Raw genomic sequence first — 20,698 nt, 5'->3', positions numbered from 1 at the left:
GTATCCAAGTGGATTTTCTAGTAAGGGGGACAGGAATTGTTTCTGACATGAACTCATGAGCTTCCCCTCTCCCTGATGGAGGAGCAGCCTTGCTAGGCCACAGATAAGGACATTGCAACCATCCCGAAGATACCTGATAAGCTAGGGCCAGACGGAAGGAGAGGAGGACACCCCCTCTCAGTGGACTTGGAAGGGGGCAGGGAGGAGATGAGGGAGGGAGGGGAAGATTGGGAGGGAAAGAGGGAGAGGGCTACAGCTGGGATACAAGTGAATGTATAAAATTATTTAAAAATAAAAAATATTAAACAAAAAACAACAACAATAAAAAAAACAAAGTGAATCAGATTTCAGTGATGAAAGTATTTATTAAACTGTTTGTAATTTTAGTTCACAACTTACCTAGACAGACCCAGTCTATTATCTAGAGAGTAATTACATCACAGTCTTTTTTTTTTTTTTAATGATAATTAGCTATAAATTTTTAAGTAGAGAATGCACCCAGGAAGTCAAGTCTCTCTTTTTTTCTAAGGCTCTTTTTTAGTACCTTCAGTCAAAGGATGAATGAGTGAAGCTCGCATGAAGCTGGACAGTGTAAGCTGAGAGTATGGTCCTCTGTTGAAAAGAACAGTGGAAGTATGAAAGATCGGGAACTTAGATACAAGTGTCTGCCTTTTAGTACCAGTAACCAAAGCCTCCAGAATACTTTCTGGCCTTTCTTGCTTGCCTCCTTTGGCTCTTGACAAAGGGCACAGCAGCCAGTGCCACCCATGCCGCCACAGGCCCCTCTGCCGTTCCTCCCGTGCTCTTCGCCGTTAGCAGTTATTGGAAAGTAGAAGCTACTTGGAGTTTTCTTGAGAATGTTAGCAGTCTTTTTATTGCCTATTGCTAGTCATTATGAAATAGACATAGTTTGTGGGTCACAGTTTATCAATCATAAAAACAAACCTAATATTTTGATAATAGCAACTATATTCCAAGATCTTGATCCAAAAGCAGAAGATTTTGACCAGTTTTAACTAGTATTTTAGTATTGGATTTTCACGGATGGGGGTTGCCTTGAACATGCTAGGAATGCTCTACTAGTGAGCACCTCTCCGGTTAGACTTACTTTATGGTACACATAACCTTCATATTGTTAAAATTGTCTTTTTATAAGATAGGGTCTCATGTAGTCCTTGCTGGCCCTGAGCTCACTATGTATCTGAGGATATCCTTGAACTCCTAATTCTCATTTCTCTACCTCCCACATGCTGGGATTTCATGCATATGTCACCTTGTCTAGCTCTGTTTGTGGTATTTTTGAAGTAGTAAGGCAGACTTATTTGGGCCAATTGTGACAGATAGGATATTAAAATGTCAGGGTTCCATCAGGCAGTGGTGGCATATGGCTTTAACTCCAGCACTCAGGAGACAGAGGCAGGTCTGTGAGTTTGAGATCAGCCTGGCCTCATAGATAGTTCTAGAACAGCCAGGGCTACAGAGAAGCCCTGTCTTGAAGAAACAAACAAAAAGTTAGGGCTGAAGGAATTAAAGTAGAAGTCTAAAGTGAATGAAATATATAAACAGGTTTTAAACAGGGAACTTTTTCTCTACATAATATGCTATTATAGAACAGAAATTATATAAATCGCCTTTCAAGCCATACTAATTAGACATGGGAATGAGTAAGTAAGGCTTCCTGAGCAAACAGTGTAAACCAGAAGCCGGCGTGTGGCACAGACAAACTGACCGTGCAGCAGCAGCTATGGCAGCCTCATTAAGTATCTGCACCTCCTAGTAACTACTACGGGGCAACGGGCTAAGAATCTCCACTTGAGGAGCAACTGTGGGCTTGCAGTTGGATATTAAGACAAACAGTTCCCATGGTTGAAGAACACCAAATAATGTTGAAACTTGGAGTACTCAGGCATCTTGTAAGGTCAGAAACCTCTCTGAAGGGAAAGCTGCATGATGAAATGGACAGTGTATACGGGATCTCACACGCTCTGGAATGTAGAGATTCATAGAATGCAAAGCACCTCTTTTCCTTTAGCACCGGCTACAACTGTTGTCACTTTCATAAGTGGCCGGGCGCTCAGTGGTCACTTATCTCAGTACTTGGGCACGTAGGAGTTTCTGCATTGACTGCTGCCTTCAACATGGCACCTCTCACCTGGCCAAAAGAGGCTATTTGGTTTTTGAATGGCTGCTCCAAAGCAAGTGAACATATCTTGTTTAGCCGTTCACTGTGACAACTGAGGACACTAGAAACAAACGAGCTCAGTGGGCTGACTAAACCACATGGTGTTGCTCTAGCAGTGAAAGCAGAGCAGACATACGGTAATAAAGATTCTTCTGAATCTTTACTAACTCATGTGTAACAGATTTGGTGCCTTAGCACGTGAGACACCTCTGTAAAGTTGTTCCAGAAAGAGGATTTATTGTACACAAGTTACACTGGGCCACAAGCAAACAGACCTAGTCCAGATTGCCAGAGGTCCCAGGCAGAGGCCAGCAGGACTGTTTTGGTTGTGGGGGAGGGGACAGGCAGTTTCTCAGGGGGTCTTGGCGAGGTGATGTCCCAGGTCCCCTGAGACGGTCCTGCCGACTCAGTGGCAGCACACAATCCAACCACTTGTACCAGCACCCGGCTTGCAGCACCCCTCACTCGTGCCCCTGCAGGCTTCGTGGTGCACAAGCTAATTTACTGTGCTTCTGCCTCATCTGTCTTCCCTTGCGCTTCAGCCTGCGCATTCGCTTCTCCCACCCCTTCGCTCTCGTGGTGCAGGGGTTTCAAGGTGATGGTGCTGAGGCTGAGAGCTTTTAGGCCTCTTTTAAGGGGTTGTGACAAGGGACACGAGCCCTTTTGTTTATCCTTAATCTTGATTATAGCCCAAACAGATTGTAGTTCATGTTTCTACTTAAGTTTTATTATTTTTTATGTGTATGGATGTTTTTCTGCGTATGTATATGCACCACAGTGTGCAGTGCTCCCAGAGGCCAGAAGAGGGTGTCAGACTCTTTGGAACTGGAGTTACAGACAGTGCAAGCTGCCTTGTGGGTGCCAGGAATTGAGCCCAGGTTCTTAGCAGGGCAGCCAGTGCTCTTAACCACAGCGCTGTCTCAGCCCATAGTCCACATTTCTATTGACAGCTTTGACTTTAAATTCCTCCAAACTGAGACAAAACAGAACTTGATTGGACCCTGTAATGGTGGAAAATATCAAGTGTTTTTTATTATTAACTAGATTGTTTTAACTAAAACCACATTAACTTCCATAGATTATATTAACTAAAATATTTTTAGTTAATCTGTCTTCCAGAGTGCTGTGTTAAGACCCTTGTTTAAATTTCATCAACATCTTTCTTGACATTATTTATTTTTATAATTTTTATTTATTCTTTTGGAATTTCATACATGTATACAATGTCTTGACTTTTTTAAAGATTAGTTTATGTGTATGAGTGTTTTACCTGCATATATGTCTGTATACCACCAGTGCCATGGAGGCCAGAAGAGGACACCAGCTCCTCTGGAACTGGAGTTAGACACTTGTGAGTGGCCATGTAGGTGCTGGTATTGAACTCAGGTCCTCTAGAAGAGTAGCCAGTGCTCTTAACATGTGGCTCATCTCTAGAGTTCCATGTGTCCGTTTTACAGTTTGCTTTTGTTATTATTTAACATTATGGGCATATGACCTACAGGTGTGTCTGTGTGACATGTGCACACCTGGTGTCCACAGAAGAGGGCATAAGATCCTCTGGAACTGGAGTTAGAAGCAGTTGTGAGCTGCCGTGTGGGTGCTGGGACTCTAAGCCAGGTCTTCTACAAGAACAGCCTGTGTTCTTAACCACTGAACCATCTCTCCAGTCCAATGTATCGTGATCTTATCCACTCCCTACTCATTCCTCTCACTCCCTACAACACTCCCAAGCAGGTCTCCTTCCCATATTCATATTTCTGTCTCTCCTCCCCTTCCTTTCCCTTTCCTCTCCTCTGTTCTCTCTCTCCTTCCTCTCTCCTTTTCCCTCCAGCCCCTCCCCAACTCTGTAACCCAGTAACTGAGGTAATGCTTCATGCTAGAATGTTGACTGAATGTTTAGGTAAAATGGCTGCAGTGATTCATGAGTGTAGACTGCGCCCGGAAGACAGCATTCTTGACAGCCTCTGGCTTTTACGTTTCTCTTTCCCTCTTTTACATGATACTCTCTAGCGTTGTAGAGATTTATGTAGATGTGTCATTTATGGCCGGGCGCTCAGCCGTCACTTATCTCAGTACTTGGGCATGTAGGAGTTTCTGCGTTGACTGCTGCCTTCTGAGGAAAGCAGTGTCTCCTGCCAAGGTTGAGGACAGGGCTCACCTGTCAGTGTACCCCTTTTGTTCACCCCATTTTGTTATAACCATTTTAAGCTTCCTCATTTTGTAAACAATTTGTTCTTATTTTGTGTACATTTGTATTTTGACTGCATGTATGTCTGTGCAAGGGCATGAATTCCCTGGGACAGGAGTTACAAACATTGTGAGCTGCCACGTGGGTGCTGGGTCCTCCTGCAGTCAGTTAACAGTCAAGACAAACCCCACAAACATATCCACAGGTAACCTAATCCAAAAAATTCCTCATTCAAGACACTCTTCCACAGTGATTCTCAGTAATTGAAGTTGACAGTTAAAACTAATCAGAACTAATAAGAACTTTTACCCTTTGTGTCATTTCACTGGCTGTGCTCTTCATATCCTTATAATTAATGTTTTATTAGCATTGTAACATGAGCAAACCCACTAAAGCTCAGGTTGTTCAGTTTATAACAATAAGATTACATGAAGTGCCCACATCAAATAAACTTTCATAAGCAACAGCACTTGGCAAGGACACTGGCTTACTCGGTGCACAGTATCCCAGCTACCATAAAGCTCGTGCCCACAGAGCTGTGAAACACGTGTGTGTGAATCAGCCTCTCCATATGAGTTATTCCTGTTAGCATTCCTATGGGAACCAAGCAGGTCTTACAGTGGTTTTCCTTCAGTCTGGCAGGCTGGCTGCCCCTTTGAGTGAGCCTGAATCATACGCAGTTGTCCATAGTGAGATATGGCTCCTATCTCAGTTCAAGCTTGTTCTGTTCTGAAACATTGGAACATAAAAGGCCAGCTTTGGTGGCACCTGCTTGTGATCCCCACACTTCAGAGGCAAAGACATGAGAGCCTCTGCAAGTTCATGGCTGACTTAGTGCATACAGTTGGCTACAGGCCAGCCAGGGCTACATAGCAAAACTCTTGTCTCAAAAAAAGTGAAAAACAAAGATACTGCCCCAAATTAGACACCATGATAAAGTCCTGCAAGATACTGATGTTCCACAAAATGAGAAGCTTCACGTTATATTCACTTAAGCTTTTTGGTTTTGCTCTTCTCCTGTGTGGACCACAGTCTAAGAAGTACTCTGCTGCTCTATGTGAGTTTACCCTGTGGATGGAGCTTTGCACCTGATGGTCAAGCTCAGAGCAACAGAAGCCTGGGCTTGTTCCAGCCTCCATCTCTAACAACACCCCCTTTAATTTCATTTTAGCTCTTAAATAACCGGGGGGGGGGGAGGATATGTTTCCTTATTTCATTATTGGTTTGCATTTCCTTAAGTAGCTGTAAACTATTTCCCAGGAACTGGATCCACTGCAACATTCCGTTGGTAATGTTTCCTTTTGGCGATTGATCCCAGCATATCTGACTCTATACATACTATGGGGACCATGGGACTACCCAGAACCATTTTTTCTTTTTATTTTCTTTTTATTGGGATCGGGGTTTGAAATGAGGTGTCACTCTGTAGCTCCAGATGACATCAACCTATCATGCCTCAGTATCCCCACATCCTACATAAGAGTCTCACCCTTTAATCTCCTGCTCACACTGCATGCCCACAGTTCTGGGCCATTCTAGCAGATCTCACGCTCTCTGGCACTACCATCGGAGGCCCTTTTCGCCTAGACACCAAGTCTGATGCTGACTAGGTGACGAACAGCTCTGCAGCTCTGACTACTCAGGGTTAACAGGCAACTCTGCAGACTTCCAGGTTCACTTTTGATTTTACCCATAAATGGAGTATCTAGGCTACCCACATTTCCTTCTGCTGACTGTTAACTTAGTTTTCCTGGTACCCTCTCACGCTTTGTTTTTATTGTTTTTTTTTTTTCCCTTTTTGTGGGATGGCTTGCTTGGCTTACTCTGTATATCCCTCAGGGGCCTTGGACTTGGGTCTTGCTGCCTCGGCTTCTGGAATGCTGAGGTTACAGATTTGTGCCACCAAACTTGGTTCCTTGCATTTGATAATTTGGTACAATTCACAAAGTAAGAAAGAGCACTTTATATACTTGTAATCAGTCTGTCGTGACGAATACAACTCAGGAATGGCTGGAGGGAAGGTGCAAAGCAAGTGGGAACTTACCTCCACCTTTGGGGCTGCTCTTCTTGCTCCTCAGGGTGTTCGCTGGGCTAGAAGCCCCCCCTGCCTCTAGTTTTCTTTTTAATTATGTAAAATAAATTTAAATTTTATTATTTAAATTTACTTAGTTTATGTGTGTGTGCATGTTCTCATACGTGTGTATGTCTGTGTGCGTGTGCAACTCTTAGTCAGTTCTCACTTTCCCTTTGGTTAGCTGGCCCGCCCTGACACTAGGGGGAGTTCTGGATCGTGCTGCCCCCTCTCCCAAGTGCGATGGTTACAGAACAGGCCAGGCTACACAGCTTTCATTCCATCTCTTAGTAACTGGCATTTCCATTTTAAACATTTTTTAATTTTTATTAAATTTGACCATTTCCCTTGCTTTTTCCCACCTTTTATTTATTGTCTCCTGTCTTTTGAATCAGATTAATTTTTTTCTCATTACAGTTTTGTGGGGTTTTTTTTGTTTTGTTTTGTTTTGTTTTTACATTCTCTTACGTTGGCTTTTATAAGCTCTTAATGCTTTTCTTAAAACATTCTTTAGATATGTTTTCTTTTCTGTGTATGAATGCTTTGGCTTGCATGCATATTTATACACCACGTGTGCCTGGTGCCCTCAGGTGACAGAAGAAAGTGGCAGGTCCCCAGAAGCAGGGATTACAGATAGTTGTGAGCTATAGGCTGGGCACTGGAGACCAGCAGGACTGGGTCCTCTCAAGAGTAATAAGTACTCCGTCTCCTTGGAATGCTTACTTTTGAATGGTTTGTTTTGTTTTGGTTTTAGTTTTTCTTTAAGTTGTTTGTGCTGAGATAGGGTCTTGGGGATCTAGGCTGGCCTCAGACCCATATGCAGCATAAGCTGCTCTTGAGTCCCTGACCATGCTCAACTCCTAAGTGCTGATGTTTCCCTGTTTTGAGAAAGGGCTCTCTGGGCATCCAGGATAGCTTGGAATCAGATAGTGACTGATCCTCCTGTCTCCAGTACAGGTCTTAGATACTGTACCAAGTACATGCCTCTACTACCACACCTACCGTGAGCACGTAGTCTGACACTAATCAGAGTCTTAAACTCAGGTAACTGATCATGTGTGTCTTTCTGCTTCTGGGACAGCTCACTCAGGATGATCCTTTCTAGATCCCACCATTTACTTGCAAATTTCATGATTTCCTTATTTTTCATTGCTGAGTAATACTCCATTGTGTAGATGTACCACAATTTCTGCATCCATTCCTCAATTGAGGGGCATCTGGGCTGTTTCCAGCTTCTGGCTATTACAAATAAAGCTGCCACAAACATGGTTGAGCAAATGTCCTTATTGTATACTTGAGCCTCTTTTGGATATATGCCTAGGAGTGGTATGGCTGGATCTTGAGGAAGCGCTATTCCTAGTTGTCTGAGAAAGCACCAGATTGATTTCCAGAGCGGTTGTACAAGTTTACATTCCCACCAGCAGTGGAGGTGGGTTCCCCTTTCTCCACAACCAGTAAATCTTAAAAAATAAAATGAAATGCTATGTGGGAGCTAGGCATGGTGTCATATGTCTTTAATCCCAGCACTCAGGAGGCAGAGTCAAATGGATCTTGAATTCAAGGCCAGCCTAGTCTACAAAGCAAGTTACAGCACAGCCAGGGCTACACAGAGAAACCCTGTCTTGAAAAACCAACCAACCAACGAACAGTAAATAAATGAGTGAGTAAACAAGCAAATAAATAAATATCCCTGTAGTGGTTTAGATAAAAATGGCTCCTATCACTTCATGTGCTTAATGCTTAGAGAGTGGTACTGTTTGAAGGGTTAGGAGGTGTGGCTTTGTTGGGGTAGATGTGACCTTGTTAGAGGAAGTGTGTCACTGGGGATGGGCTTTTGAGGTTTTCAGAAGTCCTCAGCAGGCCCAGTAGTTCCCTTTCCCTTTGCCTGTGGATCCAGACAGAGAATGCTCAGCCAGCTCTGCAGCACCACGTCTGTCGGTGTGCGTGACAGTGGACTGCACCTCTGAAGTGTAAGCCAGCCTGGTTAGATGCTCTCTCTGTAAGAGTTGCTGTGGCCATGCTGTCTCTTCAGGCGTAGAGCACTAGGGTGGTGCTGGATGGGAAGATAGCGCACTCAGTAAAGTGCTTGCCACATTAGCATGAATACCTGAGTTAACGTCTCTGTCACTGTGTAAAAGCCCGTAGCTGCAGCTCTGAGGGACGGAGCAGTACAGACCGGTCTCTGGAGGTCAGCGGCCAGCCAGGGTGGCCAAATTGCTGATTTCCAGTGGGAGACCCTAGCTCACAACATAATGTGCAAAGCAACTGAGGAAGCTACCTGATGTCAGCCTCTGGCATGCACATACAAAACACATACCTATGCAAACGTGCGCGCGCGCACACACACACACACACACACACACACACACACACACACACACACACGGGTAGAACCAGGATCTCATGCATACTAGGCAAATACTCTACTAATAACCTACATTCCTTATCCCAGTTACAGTTTATTCTCACAATAGATCAGATTTATTGATATACCTACCAGGTCACAGAGTTTATTCTCACAATAGATCAGATTTATTGACCTGTCTACCTGGTCACAGAGTTTCTTCATTCCTGACAGCAAGTCTCTTTTTTTTTTTCCTTTTGGATCTTTCAAAACAGGGTTTCTTTGTGTAGTCCAGCTGTCTTGAATCTCACTCTGTAGACCAGGCTGGCCTCGAACTCAGAGATTCGCCTATTTCTGCCTCCAGCTGCTAAGATTAAAGGTGTGCACGACCACCACCTAGGTAAACCCCGTTTATTTAGGTTAATTCTTGAGGTGGTTCCTCTGTTCGGTTTGACTGACTAAAGAACGATGATAAAAGAATTGGGGGTGTTTTTTTTTCGTTTTTTAATTTTTATAATTTTCTTTAGAATATGATGAACAATATATACATAAATCTATTATTAATTACTCTAAAACTGTATCTAATTTGCAAAAGAGATGATTTTTTTAGAAAGGTAGTTGAGGCCAGTGAGATTAGCTTACTGGATAAAGCCTGGTGACCTGAGCTCAATCCCAGAGCTCTGTGCACTCTGGGCCTGAAGGAGAGAACTAACCTTCAAGGTACCGTGGCCGCTTGTGCTGTCCACACAAGGAACCATGAAAAGAAAACTTGTGATGTTAAAATTAGTTTTAAGTAGGTCTCTGAGCAGGGCAGCATCTGAATATGCATAGTCAGAGCAGTTCTCCACATAGTGGATGATAATCAGGCCTTAGTCATTCGTGTTTGCATTTTCCTTAGAAATGTGCTTAGGCATGCAGAAAATTAACAGGTGGATATCCCAAGAGATAGGGAGTGTACCCGGACCTGGAGGCAGCCAGAAGGGGAGGTGAGGATTCCTGGAGGGGAGAGAGGAGTGAGTCAGGTGATGGTCAGCAGAAGCTCACAGCTCTGACTTTTAGCAACCTGATGCTTCTTTATACAAGTTTCACAGAACAAAGACAAACTAATGATTATCCAACTGCTACAGAGTATGCGTTTGATTGTTCATTACATGTCCAGGGTTACAATTAGAAAATACAAATAGAATAGATTTTATTTTTATCATCAGCCCTATAACTCTAATTAAAAGAATCTAAAGACCACCTCCTCCAAAACAAACACATTTATTATATGACAGCCTGCTTCTAGACTGGCAATGTTCACAGTGTGAAAGAACCCCAGACAGAAAATATGTGAACTAGGCTTTTTATGAATAGCAAATACTAATACCTAACTTCTTCTTAACTATGTATTTCACTATCTATGCAATAAAGTAGAAAAAGATTATTTTAGCCAATTAATCTTATTCAATGAGTCCTATTCCTTTGGGCGTGTACCCTGTTCAGCCCCCTATCTTCAAACTACATTTTCAGAGTGTTCTAAGCATATGATAAAAAGAGACCTTGAATCTGTAACCTATTCCCTTGGCCAGTCAGGGTTTGTCAATTGTCTGTGTTTACTCTGCACCAGTTATACTGTTTGAGTTAGCTCAGGGCAGATGCCCCAAGATCTAGCTGTGTGCTTCTCTGTGCTTAATGATCTCCAGGGCATAAGGAAGACTTCCAAATAGTGCTCAGATAAAGTTAATTTTAGGATTTTTCTAAAAAAGACTCAGACATAATTTCCTCAGGAAAAGACATAGAGTAAATCATAATGCAGAAAGTCCACAAGAATGCAACAAGGGATCAAAAGTTAGAGATAGAAAGACAGTGAGTGTAGCAATCGCTGAGCTTTGCTGAGCTGTGTTAAGCAGCTGTGCTGGCTTCATGACTCTCACTGTGGATATGGCTATACCAAGGTGGTATGACTTTTTTTTTCCCATTAACAATTTATTTTCTGAATAGTTCTATATTTTCTCCTACTGAAAATTTGATGTTTTATTTATTTTAAAAATATTTATTTTTGAGATAGTTTTTACTGTGTAGCCCAGGCTAGTCCCAAATTAGCACTCCTTCCTCAGCTTTCCAGGTGCCACCATGCCTAAGTAGTTTTTACCCTCCTAAGGATACAAATCTACTTAGAGGTGACTGGGATTGGCCTGATCACACCACAGTGTGGCCACTTGAGTTCTTACAGAGATTGCCTCAGTTTCTACCATTCCCCCAACGATTGCCTCTTTCCTGATCCAGGGGGACCTGGAGACTCCTGATTGGAGGTCACTGGGTCATTCTGAGGTGGGGGTGAGAGCCCAGGGGCTGCTACTGCTGTGGGAAGTCCTTGCCTCTTGTAGGCCCAGCCTTAATGTCCTATATCCCAGGAAGAGCAGCCCCTGCACACGTGGATATCAGTCACTACTGTGAGGAGTAAGTAACGAGAACAGTTTTATCAAAGAGAATGAGAGACCACGTCATGTCTGCCTGTTACATTGATTTGAGTGCGCCCTTAGAAAACTGAATGTAGATGATCAGTTCTCACTCAGAAAGGCAAACCAGACCGACATCAGAAGAGGAAGAAAAAAGGGAACAGGCCAGGAGCCTACCACAGAGGGCCTCTGAAAGACTCTACCCAGCAGGGTATTAAAGCAGATGCTGAGACTCATAGCCAAACTTTTGGCAGAGTGCAGGGAATCTTCTGAAAGAAGGGGGAGACAGAAAGACCTGGAGGGGACAGGAGCTCCACAAGGAGAGCAACAGAACCAAAAAATTGGGCCTAGGGGGTCTTTCCTGAGACTGATACTCCAACCAAGGACCATTCATGGAGATAACCTAGAATCCCTGCACAGATATAGCCCATGGCAGTTCAGTGTCCAAGTGGATACCCTAGTAAGGGGAACAGGGACTGTCTTTGACATGAACTCAGTGATTGGCATTTTGATCACCTACCTCTGAGCGGGCAGCAGCCTTACCAGGCCACAGAGAACAGTGTAGCCAGTCCCCATGAGACCTGATAGGCTAGGGTCAGAGGGAAGGGAGGGAGGACCTTCCCTATCAGCAGACTAGGGGAGGGACGTGGGAGGAGATGAGGGAGGGAGGGGGCTACAGTTGGGATACAAAGTATATAAACTGTAATTAATAAATAAATTTTTAAAAACTGAATGTAACACAAACCCAGGACAATTTTTTGGAAATTGTATGTGATTTTTTTATACAAGCACTGTTTTATTAATTATATAAAATAGAAAAAAGGATACAAATCTAAGCAATTAGGTATACCTGTGAAATTATATCCTACTAATTCATTTATTTGCAAAAAATAAAAATATTTCCTGTTATGTACCAGTAGGTGTAGTGAGGTTGCAATAATGGTTGGAATGGATGGTTACAAAATAGAATCTAAGGACATTTTTTCCCTCAGTTTGCTCCTTTTGTCAGGGGTGGGTAGCAGTGTTGAAACTTGGTTTCAACTAAATAACACAGGCTGCCCTCTACTTCATGATTCTCCTGCCTCACCTTTCCAGCTAGCTAGGATTACAGGCAAGTGGCACTATGTCTTTTCTGGATTTAATCCTTTTTATGGTTAATTACTGACCTTCATATTCTGCCTGGTGTGTGTGTGTGTGTGTGTGTGTGTGTTTAAAATTCTATTGAACAAAAGAGGAAAAAACATTTAGTGGCACTAATAAATTTGGTCTGTAAATTTTATTCATTACTGGTGATATGCTTTGTGGGCAAATAATCCTCTTCCCAAACAGAATTTGCAAGGAGACAGTGTCATGGAGTAAATGATATAATGGAGCAGAAGGAAAGTTAGTTAGACTAGTCCATGCTTCCTAAATCTAGGCTCCACTCAGCGACTTGCGGAGTTTTCAGATATCTTGCTGATCACCAGCACCTCACAGCCCCAGCTTTCCTAGTCCAGCTTCTTCTGTGGACCTCAAGTAACTACTTGCTCATCTGTCCAGCCATACGTAGATCAGCTCTTTTTACCTCTGTGACTGACCCCTAACCTTCAGGCCACCTGATGTTTGTGTTAGGGAGTATTCATAAAGTAATGCACCTAAAATTATAGTCTTAATAAGCAATCAAACAATGAAGATTACACATGTAGTTGGGATGTTATTAACTAATCGTTAGTTTAAACAACAGTGTTGAAGATTATTAAAGGTGATCACTTAAATGATTGTTCAGTAAAAACCGGATGAAAGGTTTGTGCATTACAGGTCACGTTGCAAAGGAGTGTGTAGAATTGTTGTCCCAGAATGCATCCAGTTGAGGCAGTGTTACCTGATTCTCCAGGATAGTTGTAAAATACAATATCCTCTAAAAGAGTTTGCTTCGGCAGAGGGGGTCAGGCTGGTAAGACAATTCAGCAGGTAAAGGTGCTGCCTGATCCCCTGAATGCAGTTCCCAGGATCCTCTCCAGTTACCTGAATTATATAAACAAATTAATTTTTTCTTAGTTATAAATTGATTTTGTTATATCGGAATGAATGTCTTATGGGCGTATATGCGTGTGCACCACATGGAAGCCTGGTGCCCCTGAAGAAGTTATCTAAGGAAGCCATTAACTAGAAGTCTTAGGAACTGTAAGAAAGATGCTGAAGTATAGCTCTTCACAGTTGGTGGCTTCTGGCAGGGCGTGGGGAAGGACTCAGTTTTCTTCACAGGACTGGCCACTGGGAGTTTGGCTGTGCGCCAGTGACTGTATCAGCAACACAAATTGGACTTGGTAATTTTTTTTCTTTTTCTTTTGTTTTGAGAGCGGTCACAAGGATGGGCGTGGACCTGGGAGGTCTGGGAAGGGGGTGTGATTGGCTTATTATGTGACATCCCAAAGCATTAATAAAAACACGATGTTTTAAAAACAGGGGAGATCACTGTCTCCTAGAGTTATGGGTTGTAAGCCACCGTATGGTACTAGGGCTCAAGTCTGGGTCCTCTGCCAGCACCTCTGAGCCACCTCTCCAGCATCAGTCAAGAGCATACACTTGACTGCTCCTAACCCTGCTCCTGAAGAGGAGCAGAGTTGAAGTCCCAGCACCCTCTTCTGCACTCCAAGGACAGCTGCACATACCCATCCATTTACATGTGTGTGGGTATTATTTTATCTTAAACTAATAAAAATACATTTTAAAAACATCTTAATGATAGAATGGCACATTATTTTTAAGTGAAAAACATTCGTTTTACGCTTTGTCAAATGAACCAAGTAACAACTGATCCTTAACCTTTTGCAAAAGATAGTTATAAAGTCTTCCCCAGGCTTTATTGTCATTATGTACACTGAACTCTGTGAAATTCTTACAAGTCCATAATCCCTTATTGTCAATTCTCAAATCTAAAGCCATTCTGAAAATGATTCTTTTTGTAACTGATTTATCAGCAAAACCAGATGAGAACCAAAGTAAACTTATTTATTTATATTCTCTCTACTGTGTGGAGCACTCGCATGGCTTGCTCTGAGAATGTTAGCGCTGTCTCTAGGCAGCATCCCTGTTGGGGATGATGATAGAAGCATGTTACTACCTTTCAGAGTGTTTTTAAATCTAATTGCAAAACATATAGATCTGCCTCCAAGGGGTTAAGAAGGGATTGTGAACATGTGTAAGTACAAAACAGTTAGACTGTCTGGCAGACTGTCTGAGATGGCAGCATAGTATTGTGGACGATTGCTACTTTTGATAGATCAACCCAGTTCACGTAAAGAAACAGCCAGGACTGGATGTGGTGCACACCTTTAATCCTAGCACTACGGAGGCAGGGGCAAGTGGGTCTTTGTGAGCTGGACGCTACCCTGGTCTACAAATTGGGTTCTAGGACAGCCAGGGCTGATAGAGAAACCCTGTCTCAAAAAAAACCCCAAAACATTCAAAAATCCAGCCTAAAATTACATGGTGATTCTTTTTATCCTTCGAGGTGATACTCTGTACTTAGGAGTTAAACATAGAAAGTGTGACTGATTGCTTACATCTGTTTGATTTTTTTAAGTTTTATTTATTTATATATATGAGCACTCAATTTGCATGTATGCCTGCATGACAGAAGAGAGCATCATATCTCATTATAGATCCACCATGTGGTTGCTGGGAATTGAACTCTGGACCTCTGGAAGAGCAAACAGTGCTCTTAACTGCTGAGCCATCTCTCCAGCCCCATGTTTAATTGTTTTAAACCATCAAAATAAGTGCTAAAATAAGTATAATCAGCTTCTGAATTAGAGATTTATAAGTATATACATATGTAAAAGAGATTCATAGGAACAATCTTGTACTTTTTCAGAGGCTAGATACCAAGAACAATCTTAATTTTCATTCCTCCACATCTTAAGAGAATTCAAGGCTGTGTATGCATAATGGCACATGCCTTTGATCCCAGCACTGGGGAGGCAGAACAAAGACAAGCTGATCTCTGTGAGCTCTGGGTCGGCCTGGTCTATATATTAAGATCTTGGAAAGACAAAGAGGTGGGAAGGAGAGGGAGAGGATGAAAATGACTCATGTACTACTCATTTCAAGAAGCAAAGAGCAGTGATGCTGTTTTCACACTTTCCACAAGCTCTTCATGGGAGTAACTTAATTCTTTAATTATGATGGCTTGGACTGACCACTTTCTCCAAGATCGTGAAGAAATGCTTCTCAGTTTTTAAAGGTTTATTTGTGTTTGGCCATTGTGCCTGCATGTGTGTATGTGTACCATGTGTCTGGTACCCTCAGGGCAGGGAGTGTCGGAGCCTCTGGAGTTACTGACCTTTTTTTCTTTTTAAAGATTTATTTATTATGTATTATGTGTATAGTATTCTACTTTCATGTACACCTGCACACCAGAGGAGGCACCAGATCTCATAGATGGTTGTGAGCCACCATGTGAGTGCTAGGAATTGAACTCAGAACCTTTGGAAGAGCAGCCAGTGTTCTTAACCTCTGAGCCATCTCTCCAGCCCAGTTACTGACCTTTGTGAGCCATCATAGATGTGCTGGGCATCAAACCCAAGTTCTCTGCAAGAGTAGTAAGTTCTTTAAATCACTGAGCCAGCTCTCCAGTGCAAAAACAACAAACAAACAAACAAACATTTTAACACAGATTTTTCTACTATTGTTAGGCTTACTGCAGCTGCTGTGCTCACTTGGATTCCTCCCTGTGTTTCTCTTGTTCTGTACAGATTACCAGCGCCTGATGACAGTGGCAGAGGGCATCACCACACTCTTGTTCCCATTTCAGTGGCAGCATGTTTATGTACCCATCCTCCCTGCCTCTCTGCTACATTTTCTTGATGCCCCTGTCCCTTACCTGATGGGTCTTCAGTCAAAAGAAGGAACTGACCGGTCTAAGTTAGAACTTCCTCAAGAGGTAAAAACCTGTTGTTAATGATGAAGAATGCTATTTGTTGGCTTAGGTCATGGCTTCATTTATTAAATACTGTCTTTGTCTAGTAGTTACATCTGAACTTCCCAGGTGCTGTGGGGTTAGGGCCTGAGCCCTACAGACTGTTTCTTCTGATATTTGCTATAACAGAACTACTAGTTAAATACACTTCAGAGAAGGACAGTAACAAACTTTCAAAACTATACATTTCTGAAGGTGGTTCAGTAATAGTATGGTATTACCACTTTATTATTCTAAAAGCACTTAACGGCTCTTCCACCCTCATGCTATAAATTTTGATTTTAAGTAGTGTGTTTTCAGAGTTGTGTAGAGCAACAGACCTCACAGAATTATTATATATAGACAGGGGATTAGTGTGAGTCACTGGGTGTGGCCAGCTAGTCCCAGTTGCTGTCTACCAACAAAAAGTTCAAAAATTCACTAGTTGTTCAGTCCACAGGCTGAGTGTCTCAGCTGGTCTTCAGTATGTGCTGGAATCCTGAAGGAGCGGGCTCTCATGCCCGTGAAGGAGTGGGCTTGCTATTGAGTGGAGCGCAAGCAGGCAGAGGGAGAAGCTTCCTTCTTTCATGTCCTTGTACAGACTTCTAGCAGATGGCGTGGCCAGGTTAGAAGTGGGTCCTTTCACCTCAAAAGATCTGGATTAAAGGTACTTCTTCAAAAACCTAGGTTGTGAGTGGATCTTCCCGCTTCAAATTAAGTAAAATCCATCACAGGTGTGTCCCTCCATTTTGGAGGTTTTAGTTAATTCCAGATGTTGACAACTAAGAATTACTATCAACAAGCAATATAGTCCAGATTTAACATTCCTTTAAAATCGTTTTTATTAACTGAGTTTAGTTTTTTTTTTAACCTCCATTGAATGGAAATTGGGGATAATGGAAAGAGCAAATGCTTTCCTGCTTGCTGTCTTTAGATGTAGGCAAGTTATTAGCCTACTCTAAATGTCTCACAGACATTGCTAAATTAACAAAAATTGTAATCCTAGTTTCTTGGCACTTTAACTTTCTCTGCATTGTGTTTTCAATTATTTAGGAAGAAAGAAGAATTCTTGAAAGCATTTTAAATTTAATTTTTATCTCTTGTTAATGCTACTCAAAATTGGAAAGCTTTGAAATAAAATATTGATGAGAGTGGAATGGCCTGTTTAAAACATAAAATAGCTAATTGCATTATTAGCTCTTTAATTAGCACCTTTCTTGATAAAATGGCTCGTACTGAGCTCTTGCTGTTCTTATTTCTCATAGGGTTCTTATTTTAAGAAGTGAATTAAAATAACACACTAAGCCCAGCCGTCAGTGAGTAGTGAGCCCCGTAGTGGGTCTCCACGCCGCCCTGCTGAAATGGCCGCCTTCCAGGGAAGGAGCGTGACGGAGCCATGTGGAGCGTGCATATTGTCATGTCCTTCCTGGGGGCGGGGCATGTGCTCTACACCCTCCTTCTTAATTTGCCTTCTTTCTCCCTGAATTTTCTTTTCTCCTTAATTATGTTAATGTTGGTTCAAAGAATTAAAATCTTTGCATTTCCAAAGAAAAACAAGTACACTAATCAAATGAATTTTTGTTTAAAAAAAGACTGTCATTTTTAGTTTCTTTATTATATATGTATCATTGTTTATCAAATGATATGAGATATTTAAATATATAAAAGTTTTTCCCACTTTATCTGAATACTTGTTGAAATACTGTAATGCCAGTGAGTATACATACATTGGAAGAGCTTTATCTGCTTGTCTTGTCTGAGTCTAAAGAGAAGCCAGGTATATTTTCTAAAAGCCTTATAATGATGTCTGTGGTTTTCTGGTTTGTTTTTGTTTTTCCAGTGCACAAACTCATCTCTTCATATAATGGGATAATATGAAGTAACATGAATCAACTATAAAAATAAGCACTGTTTCTGTTTAGAAACCATACATTAAAAGTATCTTAGGAGAAAAGGCTAACAATATTTCTCTTCATTCTGGAAGCATTTTATAGTGAAGTGGAATAAACAGCTTCACGTAATTTTAAGGAAGAAATAGACATTAAAAAAAATAGTTTCAGCCGAGCAGTGGTGGTGCACACCTGTCATCCTGGCACTCTGGAAGGAAGAGGGCAGGCGGATCTTTTTGAGTTTGAGGCCAGCCCAGTCTACAGAGGGAGGCCAGGACAGCAAAGGCTACACAGAGAAACCCTGTCTCTACAAAACAAACTGTCTTTTTAAGATGGGTGTAGTGTTGCATACCTTTAATCCCAGAACTTGGGAAGCAAAGGCAAGTGGATTTCTGAAAGTTCGAAGCTAGCCTGGTCTACATAGAGAGAGCCAACAAAGCCAAGGCTACATAAAGAGACCCTAGCTCAAAAATCCAAAAATATATAATAAAAATAAGTCTTTTTAAAAGAGGCTTGCTTAATTGTGCTGTGCAGTGATGCCTCCCTCCCCTTTCACTGAAAACTCTGAAATAAGATAATGACTAAATCCAGCAAGGAAGTTTCTAAAAATAGTTGTAAAAATGGCAAGCCTACAAAATGATTATTTTTAGGAGGGTATGATTTTAGTTGTTAAGTCGCTAATGTAACTGCCTAGACTTATAACCTCCTACTCCCTTTCCTCATGATTCCAGAATGATAGGTGTTAGTAGCTGTTTGTTAGAGTATTTTTAGGGACGGTGCGTGGAGGCAGAGGGTGGAAGGATGCAGCAGTAAGCATCGGTCATGAAGTCTGGTACCTCCAGCTGCTCTTGCTCATCTTTACTGTTAGGAAAAAAAAAATTAGTGTCTGGAGAGACAGCTTAGCAGTTAAGAGCACTGGCTGCTCTTCCAGAGGTCCTGGGTTCAATTCATTTCTTTCTTTCTTTCTTTCTTTCTTTCTTTCTTTCTTTCTTCTTTTTTCTTTCTTTCTTTCTTTTTTTTTTTAAAAAGACACCACTGAGTAATTCTGGCTGTCCTGGAATTCAACCCATAGACTAGGCTGATCTCAGACTCAAAGAGGTCTGCTTGCCTTGAGTGCTAGGACTAAAGGTGTGTAACACCATGCCTGACATTGCTTTTAATTAGAGCTATAATATCGTGAAAGTTGTAGGCACTGTTAGAAATACAACAATATTTAGTGCCCAAACTTTGTCAGACTGAGATGTGAAGTGTTTTTCCTTTATCGTGTGTACAATACTTCATGGCCTCTTGCAGTACCTGTCTTTTGAACAAGGGAAAGTCTTGGAATATTATTATTGAGGTTAACTTGAGACTTCACTTTACTTCTTGATCAGAGTTGTCTAATGGGAAGAGCAGGGATGGAAAAATAAAAAGACAGACTCAGTGTTTGCTTCCTCTTCCATCTTAACCTGCCATTCAAGAGGACAGCATGAATTCTCTCCCTGGTGGCCTGGGGGGGGGGGGGAGAAGAGAAGCAGAGTGAAACGTTCTGTTTTGTTTATTCCAGTCCCTTGTCAGCTCAGCAGACAGAACTGACTCCGATCATACTGGTGGTCATGTCGTATTCCATCGTGCAGCCGTTGGTTTTCTCTGCTGAACTGTACTTTCTGCTTTCCTGCTTTCACTACCCTCTCCTGCCCACCCCCATGCTAGAAGCTCAGTCTTACTTCTCACTGAAAACTTGTTCTAATTAAGAGGTACAGAACAAAAAAGATAAAAGACTGTTTGGAGTCTTTCACTTTGAGGGACCTGAAAAACACTCAGATTTTTATTCAGGTTTTTGACCTTTTGAATTTTCAGTATCATCTTCAAACAATTATTAGAATATAATAATCAAAGTTATAAACACACTTAGAAAATACTTGTGATTTCTGCATACCTTTTTATCAGCTCAAGAATATCTTCTGATGTTGGGAATATAGCCCAAGTTAGGACATGCACAAGTCCCTGGGTTCTATTCCCAGCATGGTGATAGGTGGAAAAGTAATTTGGGGCAGGGGGCGGGGAGAGAAAGGGAGAGAGTCTTAGTTAGGGTTCACTGCTATGAAGAGACATCGTCACCAAAACACCTCTTGTAAAGGAAAACATTTAATGGGGCAGGCTGACAGTTCAGAGGTTTAGTCCATTGTCATCATGGCAGGAAGCATGCAGGCAGACATGGTGCTACAGGAGCCAAGAGTTCTGCATCTTGATCTGCTTGCAGCAGCTGGAAACTGTGGGCCACACTAGGAGTGGCCTAAGCATATGAGATACCAGAGCCCACCCTCACAGTGACACACTTCCTCCAATAAGGCCACCCCTCTTAATAGTGCCACTCTGTATGGACCAAGCATTCACACACATGGGTTTATGGGACTAAACCTATTCAAACCGCCACATTCCACTCCTTTCCCCTATAGGCTTGTAGCCATAACATAATGCATTTAGTACAGCTTCAACATCACAGTCTCAACAATGTTTAAAAGTCCAAAGTTCAAAGTCTCTTCTGAGATTCATGGACTCTCTTAACTGTAATCCCCTATAAAATCAAAATAAAAAAGCAAAATCACATGCTTCCAGCATATCATGGCATAAGACACACATTACTGTTCCAGAGCACAAGGAA

At 42.0% G+C, this 20,698-nt stretch overlaps 1 protein-coding gene across 2 annotated transcripts in view; it reads left to right on the top strand.

Annotated features, from left to right (window-relative positions):
• Dennd5b (DENN domain containing 5B) overlaps positions 1–20,698 on the top strand; it is a 125,164-nt gene that overhangs the window by 46,998 nt on the left and 57,468 nt on the right. For both annotated transcript variants that reach the window (XM_021636450.2, XM_021636449.2), the window contains one exon: positions 15,963–16,150. In XM_021636450.2, coding sequence (XP_021492125.1) covers positions 15,963–16,150 — 188 coding nt within the window. The remainder of the gene's footprint in view (positions 1–15,962; positions 16,151–20,698) is intronic.

Source organism: Meriones unguiculatus, chromosome 5 (assembly GCF_030254825.1).
Source record: "Meriones unguiculatus strain TT.TT164.6M chromosome 5, Bangor_MerUng_6.1, whole genome shotgun sequence".
Classification (NCBI taxonomy): Eukaryota; Metazoa; Chordata; class Mammalia; order Rodentia; family Muridae; genus Meriones; species Meriones unguiculatus.
This window is presented reverse-complemented; position numbering and strand designations above follow the sequence as displayed.